The sequence below is a fragment of the Gymnoscopelus microlampas genome, assembly GCF_963454915.1.
Source record: "Gymnoscopelus microlampas genome assembly, chromosome: 7".
Lineage (NCBI taxonomy): Eukaryota > Metazoa > Chordata > Actinopteri > Myctophiformes > Myctophidae > Gymnoscopelus > Gymnoscopelus microlampas.
In genome coordinates, this window is record NC_139944.1 from 14,893,912 (window position 1) to 14,911,446 (window position 17,535).

Sequence of the window (17,535 nt, forward strand, 5' to 3'; positions counted from 1 at the left end):
GTCCTAAAGGGATCGTGCAGCCACATTGGCCTTTGGTAGCCTACTCCCCAAGCACTCATCTTCTCTGGCCACGCCTGTGGATGAAGGAGATTCAATGCCAGTTATGTCCTTTTATAATACATCATTTAGAATGAACTGGTTTTTCTGCCATTTAAAACACCAGTATGTGAAGAGACTTACACGGGAGGGAGAGATTTGACTCTCTCCCATTGCTGGCCACTAGCATGCAGTGTTTAGGGCCCGGTCTCGAACCTCAGCTCACACTTCGCCTTGAATGCTGCTGCTTGCATCCTGCTCCTCAGCTCCCCAAGTCTCAGTCCCATCCTCTCGTTCTGTGCTGCTGTCCACACCTGCAACCGGGCTGACTAGGCTGACTATAAGCCGACTCCGACGGGATCCACAACAGGTGGACAAGGCACCCACCACATATTGCCGAACAACACTCTCGGCCAGACGGATGGAATAGCCATCTCACAGCCTGGCCCAGCATCGGTGGTGGCGTCCCTGTCCAGTGTCCACCCTTACTTCCTCTTGTGGGAGCTGTCCTTCCTGCACCAGGTCACAGTGCTTCTGTTCGGTCTCTCTCAACACACCTTGAATCACCCCGTTTTATCTATCCTCTGGTGCCAGCTGATTGGTTTGTCCAGTTCCATTTCCTGTTCTATTGGCCAACCAAACTGTCAGTCCATCCTACCCATTAGTCACAGGTTAATTTCATTACCACTAATTGCAATGTCAAATTGGGAGAAGTCAGTTACAACAGTAGACTACAGAATAAAAGCATACAACGCCACACAAGAAATATAAATATATATAAGCGCTACAAAACCACACAAGTCAAAATAAATAAATGTTGTAGCTTATCACTGCAAACAGGTTGTAGATTGGCACTGCAAACAATATTGTAGATAGGTACTGCAAACAATATGGAAACAGTTCGTCTCACTTTGTGACTGGCTTACATGTCCACTTCACTAATAGCTTCTGTTCACTGCACTGCCAGAGCATAGTTGTTGTCATGTCACATGTTGTTCATTAAACTTACTGGACTTAAGCGTGTGCGGGGCGCACGCACGCGCGCGCGCGCACGCACACACACACACACACACACACACACACACACACACACACACACACACACACACACACACACACACACACACACACACACACACACACACACACACACACACACACACACCAACATGTTAAAAACATTAATGCTTATAGGCTGAAGGAGGCATGAGATTTGCCTGTTCAATGTTTGTATATAGCGCCAATAGGAGTAGCCTAAGATTTATTTCAACTTTGGCATGACCCTCTAGTCTCTACCATACCAAAGTTTCATAAAAAGTGACTTTGCGGTTAGCCGTGGATACATAATAATAAAACGAACAGATAGGGTGCATACCCGGTTACACACTTCGTGTTTGGCCGCCTAAATAGGCTACAAGCCTCATTTGTTAAATACACACTTTTATTGAACTGGGATGGGGGTTGGGATTTTAGACATTAGTGTAGAAAGTGTGTAGAAAGTTTTGTGCAGATTGGGCATAATGGTTCAAAATGAGGCTACCACTCACTCCCAACGAGACCTGCATTGAACCTATGATTCTAACTTTCTCTATGGACTTGAAAGACAACAAAGGACATGATTTTCTGGGAATTACATTTAATGATAAAACAACTTTAAAATCAAGACAATATGGGTACAAATCAAATATGGTGTACTTCTCTCTACTATTTCTAAAACATGAAACTATACATTTAAAAGTCCATCCGTTTTGTATCTTTGTTACAAGTTGAACTCTGTGGACCAAATCATTTCATTACAAAATCCAAATGTCACATCTTAACCAGGGGATAGTTTAAAGTTTTACGAAACATCCACAACTACAGCCTGAACAGTGAAACACACTAGATAATGCAATAGGTCAAATGTAAATGGTCTGCACATTACAAAAAAGTAAATGGTATAGAAAACCTTTGGTGGTAGATACTGTACATGAAGAAGACTTTGCTTCGCAGCAAGCCTGAGTCACCCTGTCGGTGTTATGTTCCAATAATGCCCAGCTCATTGTTGAATTTGTATTCCTTGATTTTTATTTTTTATTTTATAATCCTTTTTACTCATAGCAGATTTGTCCTTTGTCGTTATCTGTCCACAACATTGTCTGTTCATTGATGCTTGGACATTCATATCCATACCTGTTAAGTTAACAGATCACATATCATGCTAATCTTATGTCTACTTCCTGTATGTTACTACCAGTTTACTCAAACTTTTTTTTTTTGTCTCTAAGCTTAAATGTATCCCATACCGTTGCAGTCGAGCAGAAACCTTGTATCTCCACATTTCAACTTTTAGTTGTTTCCTAAATTAATGCCCTTCATCATACTACTGTCAAGGTCACACAAAAGAAGCAAAATAGCACAAGCTCACAACACGTCATGAGTGAGCTTATAGAGGTCTTTCTACCTCAATAGAGATCTATCCAACTAATTCCTGGAGTGTTTTTCTCCCAGTAACTCTATCATGAGTGTGGGCTCATGCTGGAAAAGAGCTTTGAACAAAGCCTCTTCTAAGGCAGTGGTGGTCACACTATCCAAGATCCTCCTCATGCTTGCATGGGCCGTGTTCTCAGCTTGGACCTTGGTGGCCATTTCTGCAGGGAATCCCGCACTTCGCAGATCATCTACGATGGACTCCACGTTCTTGACTTTACTGACTAAACTCCCCCGATACTTCGTAAAGAAAGGCTGTTTGTCTTTATGAAAATCAAAGGATAACATACTGTATTAAATGTCTTAATATTGGTTAGTTTACACACACACACACACACACACACACACACACACACACACACACACACACACACACACACACACACACACACACACACACACACACACATACATACATACATATATTTTTAGTAACAGGGTAAAGGTAATTTCTAAAAGGAAGTAACTGTGCAGAGAATGGGTCTGTACCTGGAACAGAAAGGCTGCTGTTTGTTCTCTTTGGTACAGATGGTCCTGTAGATGACAGAAGTGAAAGCCTTTATTGCAGTGTTTACACATTATTAATAGTAGAAAAAAGCCCCCTTCGGGGGTTTGGCTCCTTTCCGTGAAACAGGTTTCCAAACCTTTTTTGAATTGATCCTTGCCTGTGTAGCAGGATGGGAGTTGGCTCCCACTCTACCCATGGCCCAGCCTCCGCCCACTCATCAGTGGGCTGATTGGCAACAGTATAAAAGCAACACACCTCCAAACACAGTTAGCTGTCTGTCCCCTCCACACTGGTCTATGATCCGTCCAGGCTGGCCTGTTGGGCTCGCCTGTGTTCACATCGCGCATCAGCGCAGGTATGTCTCTCCATCTTGCTGTTTATGCTATTGTTTTATGCTGCGTAGGGCATGGTCTTGAACTTGACCATGACCGTTTGTGTCTTTGTAGCCCTGGTGTGTCTACCCAGCTGGTTGGTGTTTTGCGCCGGGCATGCGTGCTGCTTCAAGCTGCACAACTGGTATGTTGGTGGTCCTTCTCCGCAGTATAACAAGTTAATTCGATGTCAGGCAGGCACTATAATAATCATGGCCTTTATTATTACTACAGTTTATTCTACCGGTGTCCGCCGCTGCAAGCGGGCCATTGTGGCTTCCGCCTTTGCTGCATAGCGGCACGTTGCTGTCTGTCTCTCTGCTCCTGTCTTAATGAACATTAGTATTATAAATTGGTAGAATGACAGGGCCATTTATCGTTTCAGGCACCGTGATACCTGCTGCTGCTTTGCGGGTTTTGAATTACCCACGCTTTACGAACCCTCTCACACTGACGCTCCACTCTCAGGTTCCCCTCCAGCTGAGCGTATGCCCTTATATGGGTTAACGTGGGCCTACTCTTTTCGGAAGCATCGGTCCACATTCTCCGGCTCTCAGCCAGCCTCCTTGTTTATTTTGCTTATTTAGTGTTATTGTTTATTCTGTTATTTTGTTATTGCTTATTTAGTGTTATTGTTTGGTTTACTCTGATGAGACTATATAGGCCTACAGACGGCATCCTATTATAATTTATAATAATTAATATACAAGTTGAATCTATTTCCCTGCACGGCCTAAGCTTTATTTCCTGTCTTTCAGGCCTGTGGCTGGGGACCCCTTGGTGCGAGGGAGCAGGTGACGGCTGCCCAGTTGGGTTGTGGTAATTCCCCCCCCCCCCCCCTTTGCTGTGCTTTTAGTGTGAAGTCATTTTAGTTTTGTATTGCTGTGCTATATTGGGGTGCCCCTCCTCTGGGTCAGCTGGCCTGTTCATCCTCCCCCTTAACCCCCAGCACTGGCCCTATAGGCGAATAGGTTTTATTATTAAGTGCATTATCATATTGTTTTAGCTAATGAATGTCATGCTCTTTGTTATTGTCTTAATACAATAAAGCTTTTTGTACTTTGTATAAACACTGTTTCTGCCTTTGAATTAATTGTACCAATGAACCTGTGTGAGGAGCAATATATGTTCAGGCGGTTGATTTATATTATACATATTTCCTGGGGTGCAAATCCCCAGGTGGCGTAGTTGGCTATATTATATATTAATGCATACCGCCCTGCTACACCTGCATCGTCCTGCATTTGGGTCTTACTCTGCTCTCATACCCTGACAAAAATGTTACATACTACAGCTAGCTCCAGCTAGTCAATTAGCTGCTTTGTTAATTTCAAGTCCTGCATAAAGAGCTGGCTGAATAGCAACTGGACCCAAATTGAACCATTAAATAGTTGAGTTGTAGCAGGTTCCATGCATATACCCATGTTGGTTCTGTTATTCTTGTGTTGTACATTGGAAATGAATGCATTTATTGTTTTAATAATCATCTTTGATACCATAACAATGCATTTGGTCGATAAAGATCATTATGGCAATTCAATTTGTGTCAGTCTCGAGCACATTAATAACTGTACCTTTAACTCTCAGCTTTTGTCGCTGCCACACTGCTTTGTCCTCTGGTCCCCTCACCTCCAATGAGATGTCTGCTGTATTGAGATCCATGAACACCTCAAATGATTGATGGTAATTTGGTCCATACTTCAGATGATATGGCGACGATTCCTGAAGACACATATAACTGTTTTACTATTACATTGTATTGCCGTAGTAGTGCTATCAGTGGTAGTAGTTGTACAGTAAGTATGGAAAATGATATGGCCGTGTGTGCTGCCGCTTGCCAGGCATGCAGTGTTTATTGTTTTAGATAACATTGAATATGAAAGATGATACACCAAAATAGTTTAAATGCAGATGTGCCCATGCCCTAAGCACCCTGCAGTGCAGTAGTTATCTGTATAATTACCCAAATGATTTAAGCATGTACATGTTCTCGTGTTTGTTGTTGAAAACGACATCAAGCCATAGGCTGTTTTTAGCACCATAGTAGCTGTTGGTCGGTGTCGGCTCGCGGGCGCAATTAGCAACTTTTTTCCCCACACCTTCCAACCGACTGATCTCCCAACTTCATTCGACTGTCAGTCTGTAGTTTCAGCCACGGTCGGAGACACCCACACTCAACTATACCATCAGCATCCCTCCCTGATACCTCTTCTTCTGCTTAACAAAAATAGTATATTAAAGATCCAGTGCAATGACATTTTCTGTCATTTTATTTTGAGGTTTCAGTCTGAAACGGCCTTGCAACCAATCAGAAGGTTCCATCCCTTCAGGCTATGGCACGGTAGAACTTCACTCACATGGTGCACAGTGCTATTGTTTGTAAAAAAAAAAAGGCTGCTGCAATGTCTGAAGGAAGCCAAACCAAAATAAGTTTTACTCTTATGTACACAAGATGTAACAATAAAGTACAACCTTGAACCTAAACCTTGTAACCTTGTAAGGGAGAGAGAGATGGCCACTGTGCAGAATGTTTGTCACCAAGTTGCTTATTTCTAACCTAAAATGTTTTCAGATACAAATTTGAGTGTGCTGATTAAGTTGAATAAGTAATACACCGTCTGGACGTCATCTTGAATGAGATTCAAAAGGGAGTTCTGTAATCAAAATCAGCTGTGTTTGGAGGAACGTGCAGCTATGGGAATCACACAAGTGAACAAAATCAAGATTAATTTATATTCATGAAAGTTGGTCTATGTTATCACACAGTATGTTTTTGTTCACAGGAAGTAATTAAGATTGGCTTTTTAGGGACTTTTGACATAAAAATACACAAATGGGGTTAAAAAATAATCTATTGTTAGGTATGCCCATATGATGACCACGGATATGCTCTAAAATTGTGAAAAACATATTTTTAATTTAACTGGATCTTTAAACTATGTCTAAGTAAATTATGTCCTAATATAATTATATCCTATTTGCTATATTCACAGTGAAGTTGTATTTTCTTTATTAATAGCAAGTTGTGGTCCAGCTGTCCAGGTGACACAAATCAAGCAGTCATAGTAGAGATATCAAACGGGGAAGGAGAAACAGAGACCTTGGTGTTAGTCTCTGGAAGTTGGTCTATAAAATATCAATACATTTTAGGTGAAAAATGTGCCTTCCAAATGCTCAGTCTTGACTACTTCCATAAATACACCTACAGTACTAGTTTAAAACTTTGCTTTTAATATCCGGTAAGTTTCATAGCTATATTGTCTTCATAAAAGGTGGTTAGTGTGAACATAGCCTTAGCGTGTCGTAGGCCTACCTGTGGATGTACTTCATGTGGAGTACTGTGCAGACTGTACACTTGCTTTGGGGTGAGCACACAGTCTGAGGTAGTGTCGATGTATGTATCCTCTTTATGTTGTACTTTCACCTACCATGACACAAACACAACTTGACTAATACATTTTTCAGGCTACCCTCAATACCAGGGTATTTTTTTATATTGCTCTTTTGTCCTTATAGCTTACTACAAACGTTGGTCTTAAATTGGTTGTCACATGTGACCACACCTACAGACTAGCCTCTGGTTGTCTATTCAAAATCAGAAACAATTTATTGTTGAATTACAAAAAATCTACAGAGATACAAATTCTCTGTCATAATACGTAACGGATACATATTTTACCTCTTCAATAGTCACATTGCCCGGCAGCAGAAATACTTTCATCTCAAGTCTGTCACTTGGTGGTCGAAGGAACAGCAGAACTTGACCAAAGGATGGTTCGGGGGTAGGGTCAGGTTTAAAAAAGTTGAAAATCCTCAATAGCCCAAAGAGAGACAGGTGGGTCACATTTACAACCACGTGAGTCTTGGTCACTTCCACCGGTTTTACGAAATTCACCCCCTCATCTGTGATGTGGGCCACAGAAAGGTCATCACCTGTGAAAGTGTTTTACATTTTGCAGATATTTAACATGAAACCTATTTTTCTAATTGTGAGGTGGAAGTGAAAACCAGACACAACACTCCTCGATGTGAGCCGAGTGCTGGCCTATTGAGTTTTACTTAGAAATGACAGAATTGCAGACCATTTCAAGCATTTATAATTCTTCCCCCTCATAGAACACACTTTAAGTTGAACATTTTAAGTATTTGTTTATCTTAACTACTATATATTCAAAAATACCAGATATACAAGCTTATAGTACCTCACTTTGTGCCTGCTATGAGCTCGCAACAAATTTTGCAAATCTTGAATATGTATTTCTTTAAGCGAACAGTTTTAACTCAAATCTTTGCTTCTGGGTGTCCCTGGAACAAAATATTTTTTAGATGGGGGGGGTCCGCACCCAAATACAATTTTGGGCGTCCTTGACGTTGTGCTCAAGTTGTTTTGAGCGCAACTGATATAGAAACATAAGTCTTTCCGAATTTTTAGAATCGGCCTCACGTCTTAAAGGAGTAGTTCACCCCAAACAATACTTAGTTTCTATCACATTACACACCTCATGAAGCCTTGAATTCATAGAGATTGGTTTGTTTTTGTCGCATTCCTAAGCCAATAATTTGATGACCGGCGGAAAGATGCTAATGTATCCGGTTTGAGACTCAAGAGTCTCCTTTAAGTCTCCTACTGGAGAGACCGCCGGTCATCAAATTATTGGCTTAGGAATGCGACAAAAACAAAAAAATATCCATGAATTCAATGCTTCATGGCCAAGGGTGGGTAATAGATAGAAAATATGATTTTTTTGGGGGGGGGGGGGGGTGAACTACTCCTTTAATGGGTTAAACACGAATGATATATGATATTTATTTATTTACGATTTGCATACTTGGCAAGTAGAAGGCATTGGTAAGTGTTCTGTCTGGTTTTCACATGTCTTCCCCCTCACTAAGGATCAGGTGAATATTAGATATCGGCAATATTCCCCTTTAAACAGTATAGATTCCTTTTTACACTAAACAAAACCTCAAAAGAAGCCTATGATTCTCTCTTTGACAACATGCCTAAACCATCAAATACAACATCCCATACAGGATTTCAACATATTATTGTATGTTATACTGTGTCGCTTTGAACAAGAATCTAGAAAACGATTGGATAATGAGAAGAACAGCGCCTCACCGGGTGTAATTTCACAGTGTGGCAGGTGTAGCTGGCAGATGGACTCCTGAGGACACTCAATGCTAAACAGCGGCCCTGCAGGAGTCTTTCCAGTCAGCCATCTTTCAGCCCACTGAACAGTCCTGAAGAGGACTTCTCCTTCCCCTGTTGTTTTAAACTTCAACCGTGTCAGACTGCAGTAGAACAGCCCTGCACAGCGGAACTTGAAGCTGTGACACAAAACAACTATCTTTATTGATCCAATCTGCTGACTTCATTAAAGGTCTCCTTTTGCCACATGTTGCATCAAGTTACGCTACAATCACAGTGGTTGGTTCAATAGAAACGTTAATGGAAAAGGAAGACTCTGGTCTGGTGAGTGATCACAGCTCGGCTCAAAGACATAGATTCTACATTGGTACCAGTGGCTTCTTAAGAAGTGTTACCTGTATTCTATAGTTGTCTGTTCTGTGTGCATACTCGGAGTAAAACAAGTCTGAAAGACAGAAATCAGCCAGGAAACAAACAATCAGTATCTTTCCTGATGCTTAGCCTGTGCATGTGATGATCCTTTAGACTAGAGAAGTTAGTGTTACTCAAACTGTCCCTGTTTGAATGATTGACCTTATCAGAAGATAGTCTATCTTTCTCCCTCTGTACATCTCTCGCTCTCTCTCTCTCTCTCTCTCATACTCTCACTCTGTCCATCTCACTTTGCAGGACCACTCACTCACTTAAAATTACTGGGCCCATTGGATAATGGTGGTTGAGTCCAATTGACTAATGTTGAGGACATAAGTATTGGGAAAAAGAATATTACTTTTCTGTGTACTCACCTCCTCTCTCCTCTGTCTTCCAGCCGTGACCTGGAAACCTGGCGTGTACAACGACAATAGCTGATCGGCCAGAGATGGTTCACAAGCCTCAAGGCCTAATTGGTTGGTGAGTGAGCCGTCCAAGTTGGCAAGCTGTGTTGGACGGAATAGATGTGAACCAAAACGAACACCACACTGTGCATTTCAGGCAGGTGTTGAGCTCAACTTGTTTGGGAATCACTAACAAGCAGCATGGCGTTTTCAGAATATTGCACATTACTGCGCTGCAGTGTGTAAGTTACACTTACCGGGATGTGCTTTGCTAAGGTCACATGCCCTGACTCCACTTGCGTTCGGGAGATGCTGTCAAAGGGACACATGTCTGGAGGGTAAAGACCAGAGAAAGAGTGTTGATTAATTTCGAGGAGGTGGGATGAAGTTTGAACAGGGGCTGACATTTGAGGGGCGGCCATAGCTGAGTGGTTAGGGAGCCAGAGGCCCTGGTTGCCCCAGGTTCGATTCCAGGCCAGGCCAGCATATGTGTCAATGAAATTTGTCCCTGAGCAAGACTCTTAACCCCTAATTGCTCACAGATTCTCATTGGAAACAAGACCGCAAGGACTTTCATGAACGACCTGTTAAAAGGAAAATAGATTTGGAGCAAGTCTGAGGTCTTTTGTGCACATACTGTAATGATTAGTCAGCTGGTTGATAATAAGCCTGTTTCACTACCTATAAAATTAAATTACACCAACATTCAATCAGCTCTTCACAACTGAGTCTATTCCAGCTCTGTTTTATTGGAAGTAGAGTAAATGATCAATAGAGAATGGTCTTTGTGTTCTCACCTTCTGCCTGTGGGCGTCTGTCTCCTGGTTTGTCCTGTTGTGGTTGCACTGGGGAGCTGGCAGGGCTGACCATCTCAATGGCTCCCCCACTGAGGTTTTTATACTGACTTGATGACACTGCAGGACAGATAGAAATTCAAGTTACTAACTCTGGCATCCTCTCACGCAGGTGTCTTTGTCTGAGGCTATTTGCTTTGATGATGGGGTAGGGGAAGGAAGGGGTCCTCACTTGTAGATATGGAAACTATTGAAAGCCCTAGGAGGGAAGGGGGGCTGAGGATGTATTATTATTATTATTATTATCATTAATGTTCATACAAAAATGATCAAATCACCTTTAATCTGTTCAGAAAACAGGCGATCTTTCACAACGTCTGGCTGTTTTCTGAGATCGTGTTTCTCCTGTTGGGGTTCTGCTTGTGTGTAGACTTGTGTGTTCCGGGCAGACTGCTCCAGCTCGCTGCTATGTTGGAACATCTCACCCTCCTCTTCACCAGCCAGCTTCCTCCTCTTACATGCACTCCCCTGATGCTCTTCATACTCGCTACTTGGTTCCTTTTATGAATTGTGAACACAAGGTACTTAGTTATGCATTTAATCTAAATTTTACATGGATTTGATCAAAAAGATAGACTCGCTCTACCAAAAAACACAAACATCACCAGCATTTGATGGTGCGGCACGGCAGAGCCTTCCTCAGCATAACCTGTAAATGTTTATGTTGAGGAAGGCTCTGCCAAAATGCAAAATAAAACTGCTGGGGATCCTTGTGCTTATATGAACATATTCTGAGAGGTGTACACGGTAAGAGACTATTCATTGAGATTTGAGTCATGCTTGCATTTTCTTATAGCTCTACTTCCAAACCATTGTCAACCTTTTCTGGATCAGGTTCCCTCTTGAAAATCTTGAAACTGTTCTCAGCCCACCCATCTGACCACTTACTGGTCAGATGGGTGGGCATCGGAATATGTTATTTTAATGAACAATCAATCTATTGTGTTCTGACTTGGATCAATAAGTTCCTATTTATCGGTATCACAATGAACACCCATTTTTCAACATTTGAAAGAATTTGCAACTTCTCCCAAAAAAAATATATATTGTTATATTTTCAATAACATCTTTGTGTTTTGGCTTATTATTTGGGGGCCCATTCTTAATATCCTCACTCATGGCCCACCAGTAGGCCCCCGGCCCACAGGTTGAGAATTGCTGGTATAGTATATAATAGTATATAAAAATTAAAATAAACTGTTTCACAGCAGACATTAATGTCCTAATACTGTAACTAGACGTCTATGTGCAAACTCTCACCTCTTTGATCAACGCCACTCTACCAGAGCTGCACTCCTGCTTTGAGAGTCTTGTGTCTTCATTGATCTGGGTCAGGGTGTGTTTCTGCAGTGCTGGTACGGTGTTGTGTTTTCTGAGGTGATTCTTACAGTAGGAGGCGCTACACGTCAGACAGGTCTTGACGGCTCGGTGGGGCTCTTCAGACTCTCTACTTGGTTCCTTTTATAAATTATGATCACAAGGTTACTTAGTTATGCATTTAATCTAAATTTTACATACATGGATTTGATCAAAAGGATAGACTAGCTCTACCAAAAAACACAAACATCACCAGCAATTGATGGTGCGGCACGGCAGAGCCTTCCTCAGCATAATCTGTAAATGTTTATGTGGAGGAAGGCTCTGCCAAAATGCAAAATAAAAATTACGCTAAATACATTTTGCTGGGGATCTTTGCTTATATGAACATATTCTGAGCGGTGCACGTGGTAAGAGACTATTCATTGAGATTTGAGTCATGCTTGCATTCTCTTATAGCTCTACTTCCAAACCATTGTTTAGTATTATTGTATTGCCATATAGTACACTGGTTGTCAACCTTTTATGGATCAGGTTCCCACCAATCTGGGAACCCATCGCCAAATAAAAAGGAAAAACCGCGCCCTCTGCTGTTTTTCACTTGGCTCTGGGATGAGCTGAACGGAGCACCCGTGTGCAAGGAAACCTTTTTTTTTTGGTCTGCCCTCAACGCTCCACTTCCGGTGGTGCGCTTATGTTTTCATTCCCACTAACAATATTTCTACACGGAACACTAACACCACTTCTCCCAGAGAACATGGATTGTTGTGGTTATAAGCCCCGAAAGAGCAAGATAAAATGTGAATATCTTTCCGTGGTTTTGTCTGCTCCGAGGACGATATTGTTAAATGAGTTTCGTTTCGTATTCAGAGGGATGCGAGCGCACAGACAGTAAATCCCGGCCACTACATTTGATTGGGTAAAGCGCGGCCTGCTTCCTGATCTGAAGGCACGCCCACTTGTAAGCTAACGCGCACGCGTTCTGAACGGGGCCGACAGATTCAGTAGCGCATCTCTGGGATTAGGTTCCCACTTGAAACTGTTCCCGGCCCACCCATCAGATGGGTTGGCCACGTGAATTTTCGGAACATGTTTATTTGAATGAACAATCAATCGATTGTGTTCTGGCTTGGATCAATAAGTTCCTATTTATCGGTATCACAATGAACACCCATTTTACAAGATTGTAAAGAATTTGCAACTTTTTTTTATATATTACTGTCATATTTTCACATCTTTGTGTTTTGGACAATTATTTGGGGTCCCATTTTTAATATCCTCACAGCCCACCAGTAGGCCCCCGGCCCACAGGTTGAGAGTTGCTGGTAGTAGTAGTAGTATATAATAGTATATAAAATTTTAAATAAACTGTTTCACAGCAGACATTAATGTCCTAATACTGTAACTAGACGTCTATGTGCAAACTCTCACCTCTTTGATCAACGTCATTCTACCAGAGCTGCACTCCTGCTTTGAGAGTGTTGTGTCTTCATTGACCCGGGTCAGGGTGTGTTTCTGCAGTGCTGGTACGGTGTTGTGTTTTCTGAGGTGATTCTTACAGTAGGAGGCGCTACACGTCAGACAGGTCTTGACGGCTCGGTGGGGCTTGAGGCTGGAGCAAACATCACAAGCTGCTTCAAGCTGCTTCGGCTTCTTCTTCTTCTTCCAAGCTACATCCCCAGATCCAGTCTGTGTGGAGCAGTCTCTCTGCTGGAGAACTTTCAGCACCGAGGACAAGGCTTCATTAACAGAGAGCTCAGGACGGACAGGGTAACTCTTCTCACACTTCTTACACACGTAGTCTCCTGTGGGGCTTGGCTCTGACCAGGATGTATTAATGCAACGCTCGCAGTAACTGTGTCCACAGGGAATGGAGACAGGGTCCGTCATTATGGAAGAACACTTACAGCACCGGATGTGCTGCAGTATATGAGATGAGGAGATGGACTTTCTGGAGCTGAGGGGGGTGTTATAGACAGGGTGAGAGTGAATAATAGATGGAGAGAGAAAGAGACAATGTTGAGTAGAAACCTTTTATCTCCATATTTCAATGTATTTTTGTAAATGAATGCCCTACTTCGTCAAAGAAAAGTGACAAAACTTTGCGAAAATAGCATATCTACAAGCTTACAACGTCGTGACAGGTTGTGATCTTGTAGCTCAGCTTTAAATTTTAAGTGAAACCAAACTAAATAATAACTAGGCCTACATTGGATCCATTAGATATCAAGTTATTTTTTTCCCAATTGTCTGAAAAGTAAATGATCTGGCCATTTCCACCCTACGGCATACAGCAACAATATTCTAAAGCTAAACTATTCAGTGATAAAGACCAAGCTTCCTCACCTCAGATCAGGAGACCAAGTCTGTGCTTTGAAGTTGATGGGTGGATTCATTGACTTGTCAGTCTTCATAGACAGACAGCTGGTAGAGGGACTGTGTGTGCTCTCCTTAATGCTGAAACAGTAAAGCTGCTTGTTAACATGTCTGATCTTAACAGCTCAAGTCAAAGTCAGTTCTACTTTGGCTTGCTTTAAAGGAATTGTCTGGCAAGACAGTCTCATGGATGGATTAAGTCGTAATATAAAAACATATGAAATATATAAAAATATTTTATATCTTATCTGATACAGAAACACGCATTAATCCTCGACAAATTCATTAATTTAAATAATTCACCCCGTATTTGCACTCCTTCTGATGGAGCCCTTCAGTTTATCATATATTATCTTCACTTCTTCATAGTGCTCAGTGACATCTGAAACATCATTGTTTAAAATGTATTTTACTAGTGACTGCAATATCCAAATGTACTTGTTTTGTAATATCAATTTCAAATTTCAATATACATGACTGGTTGTGAAATCTTAGCGTTACCTGGGACAGAGTTGTCGTTTGTCTTGAGTGACTGGTCAATGGATGTCAGCATATCTTTTTGTAATGTTTCCAACAATTTATCCTAGAATGAAGATGAACTGCTCAGTGCCAGAATAAGATGTGTGATGAATTTGAATTTAGCTCAGTGGACTTTTATATACATGTACAATACACACATTTAAAAAAAAAAAAAATATATATATATATATATATATATATATATATATATATATACACACACACACAATGCTTCTGTTGAATGGAAAACAGATTTATATGAGCCGTTTGGTGTTCCACAAGTCGCAATGTGATTGACACACTGTCGACTTGTAGATCTCTTCTTTCATTTACAGCAAGCTACAACGTCAGTATCAACAGGTGTTGTTTAGCCACTCTGGCATTTCTGACACACTACTGCTACTTGTATTGGATGGTCGGACATACGCTATAGTCAACATGCCAGTGGGACAAATTGACACAGTTTTACCATGTCCGTGTGTGTGTGTGTGTGTGTGTGTGTGTGTGTGTGTGTGTGTGTGTGTGTGTGTGTGTGTGTGTGTGTGTGTGTGTGTGTGAGTGCATGCGAGACCCAGAGTTTCTGTTCATTAATATTTGAGCTTATAGCTCAAATATTAGAAGACATAAGAAATGTCTGAGTAGCTAATGGAATTTGGTCTATGTCCGAGATATATAGAGTGTTCGACAAACCTTCAGACTCTCCACTAGATACAGCATGTGTTCCTTAGCCTTTACAAACATGGTGGATTTTGATGTGTTAAGATGCGCATGCATCTCTTGCCTCATGTTTTCCAGCGTGCCTTTTCCACTGAGCTTTGCTGCTTCTATAGCAAACAGAAATAGAACAGAATAGAATTTTCTTACATGCTCAACCCAAAAGTACTCTTGTGCAAAGTGATAGGACAAACATTTCGGTCACAAGACCATCGTCTGTCTCATAGGAATATTACAGTATGCTTCAATCAAAAGGTCATACACATGTATAGGAGGCATGTATAAGAGACACATTTTAATGTGCCATTGTTACTCACTGTCATAACATGGCTGCATGGATTGCTGGATTGAGTTTGTTAGACTGGAGTAGATATTTTTCTTTTTTTCACGGATGACATTGGCAAGTTTTTTCTTTAATTTCTCCTCCTGTTAAAAGGAACTTAAAAATTAACTGAACATGCAGAGAAGATAAATATACAAATAAACAATAAGCATTAAATAATCTGCCTATAGAACAATTATTGTCATGGTAAAAAAATAACATGGTATAAAAATAACTGTAATTATACCTCTGTCTTTATAAATGTCATTTGCAATGCAACACCTTTGTGCTTGTCACTGAAGCTGTCTGTGTCAAGTGTGAATTTATTGATGGCCTCTTTGATGGGTCCAGGTCTTCCTTCATTCCTGAAATATATGATCTGCATTGAGTTAAAGAAGTCCTTTTTCACATGCCCTCCCTCTCCCCAATAATGCTGGAAGAAAATATTTTATGCCTACTGATAGTAGGTACTCACGGGAAGGTCTTGCTGAACTCTTGATCAATGGTTTCTCTCAAGTGTTTAGATAATCTCTCATTGAGATTCACTTCAGTCTTTCTTTTGTTTTTTATTTTTTTGTAAATGCCATTTTTCTGAACTAAAGACTTCAACATTGAATGATGTGCAGTTTTTCCTTTCTGAAATAATTGAGAAGATTGCATTTAAAAGACAGTCATATTTTGGTACAGATATTATTCACATAATATGGCTCTTTTCGACTACAACAACCAAGTGAACCATGACGTGCTGTATGACGTATTTCACAGGTTCTGGATTTGCTTCCTTACATTACGGCTGGGTTTCACATAAGATTCTTAGAACCTAATTTGGACCATGCTCTTTTTTTATTAGTTCTATTTTAAAGGTAGGGTAAGTGAAATTATTTTGGTAAAATAAGTGTTAATTCGCTCTATATTCTAATTATTACTCTATTACTCATAGAGTGTTTGTTCAGTAACAGGGGTGTCCCTATCACTCCAGCTCTTTAGTAAACAGGAAAAAAGAAAGATTCAGGGCAGGATACCAATTTTATCCAATCAGGAGAGAGAACTCACACAGGATAACAGGATAAACAAGTGAAATGACACAAAGAAATGAGCAGACACAATTGGAACTGGAACACTGTAACATTTAAGCTGATAAATGGGTAATCTCTCCTGATTAAAGAGCTGGAGAGACAGGGAAACATGAAAGGTTTCAGGTTATGGAAAGATCTGGGTTGAAAAGAGAGAAAACACTGTACTCACCGTGACACCCTTCAAGATGCTCTCACATGATTCTAGTGACAGTCGAACCCCTTCATCAAGGCATCTTTTAAAAGCCTCTTTACACTTCATCATGGTTTGATCGACATCATCAATCCAATCCTGAAGTCTTGTTTCCAGGTCTTTGCACACGTCTGCTTTGAGGGAACCCTAAAATAAAAATGTGCCACTCAGAACAATAAGCAAAATGTGTAGTACATTATCTCCTTCTCTGTGTGTGTGTGTGTGTGTGTGTGTGTGTGTGTGTGTGTGTGTGTGTGTGTGTGTGTGTGTGTGTGTGTGTGTGTGTGTGTGTGTGTGTGTGTGTGTGTGTGTGTGTGTGTGTGTGTGTGTGTGTGTGTGCGCGCCCCTCACAAGAAATGGTTTCATGCTCAAAACATATTTGGGGGGTTAGGATTGGGATTGGACATGGGGGTAGAATTATTTACATTTTCATACCGTTTCTGGTGTATTTGCTGCTTTCATCAGAGAAAGTATTCCATAGGCTCCAGAGACATAATAGTTGGTCTTTGATTGATGGTTATTGAGATCTTTCACAAATTGCTGAAGTTGGGGTATTTCTGGAAAATGATTTGTAAAATGTTTTGTATTTTGCAGTCAAATCTACTGTACAAAATGTATGTTTTATTTTCACTCCATACTACACATATTTGTAAAGTGTAAAGTCCTCTCCTACCAGTGTCATCTTTTTGCAGATACCGTATCTCGTTTAAGTCTTTAGAGGTGACTGTGAACACTTGGAAAAAGCCACTGTCATCACTGAAATGTTTCTGAAAAGGAATTCAATAATAAAAAATAGAATTTCATTCACATTGTGAG

The 17,535-nt window shown here is 41.0% G+C and overlaps 1 protein-coding gene across 1 annotated transcript; it reads right to left on the reverse strand.

Moving 5' to 3' along the window:
- Positions 1 to 1,403: 1,403 nt before the first annotated feature.
- LOC311049236 (uncharacterized protein) lies at positions 1,404 to 17,481 on the reverse strand. Its single transcript, XM_084062736.1, has 23 exons — positions 17,393 to 17,481; positions 17,155 to 17,276; positions 16,699 to 16,866; positions 15,929 to 16,089; positions 15,701 to 15,818; positions 15,449 to 15,557; positions 15,108 to 15,241; positions 14,400 to 14,481; positions 14,202 to 14,280; positions 13,869 to 13,979; positions 12,954 to 13,479; positions 11,466 to 11,663; positions 10,484 to 10,703; positions 10,149 to 10,265; positions 9,609 to 9,682; positions 9,322 to 9,453; positions 8,932 to 8,981; positions 8,507 to 8,715; positions 7,064 to 7,317; positions 6,698 to 6,808; positions 4,959 to 5,106; positions 2,995 to 3,039; positions 1,404 to 2,768 (listed from the first exon to the last, which is right to left on the reverse strand). The coding sequence occupies exons 2-23, from the start codon at positions 17,179 to 17,181 to the stop codon at positions 2,500 to 2,502; spliced, it is 3,342 nt and encodes a 1,113-aa protein (XP_083918862.1). The 5' UTR covers positions 17,182 to 17,276; positions 17,393 to 17,481; the 3' UTR covers positions 1,404 to 2,499.
- Positions 17,482 to 17,535: the final 54 nt, after the last annotated feature.

Bases quoted from the DNA above. Each gene is read 5' to 3' on its own strand.
- LOC311049236 (XM_084062736.1), bottom strand. From the start codon at position 17,181: ATGAAAGCAGCAAATACACCAGAAACG. The intron at 16,090-16,698 runs GTGAGTACAGTG...CAATTATTTCAG, and splicing joins GCATCTTGAAGGGTGTCACG to AAAGGAAAAACTGCACATCA. The intron at 11,664-12,953 runs GTGAGAGTTTGC...AATTTATAAAAG, and splicing joins GAATGACGTTGATCAAAGAG to GAACCAAGTAGAGAGTCTGA.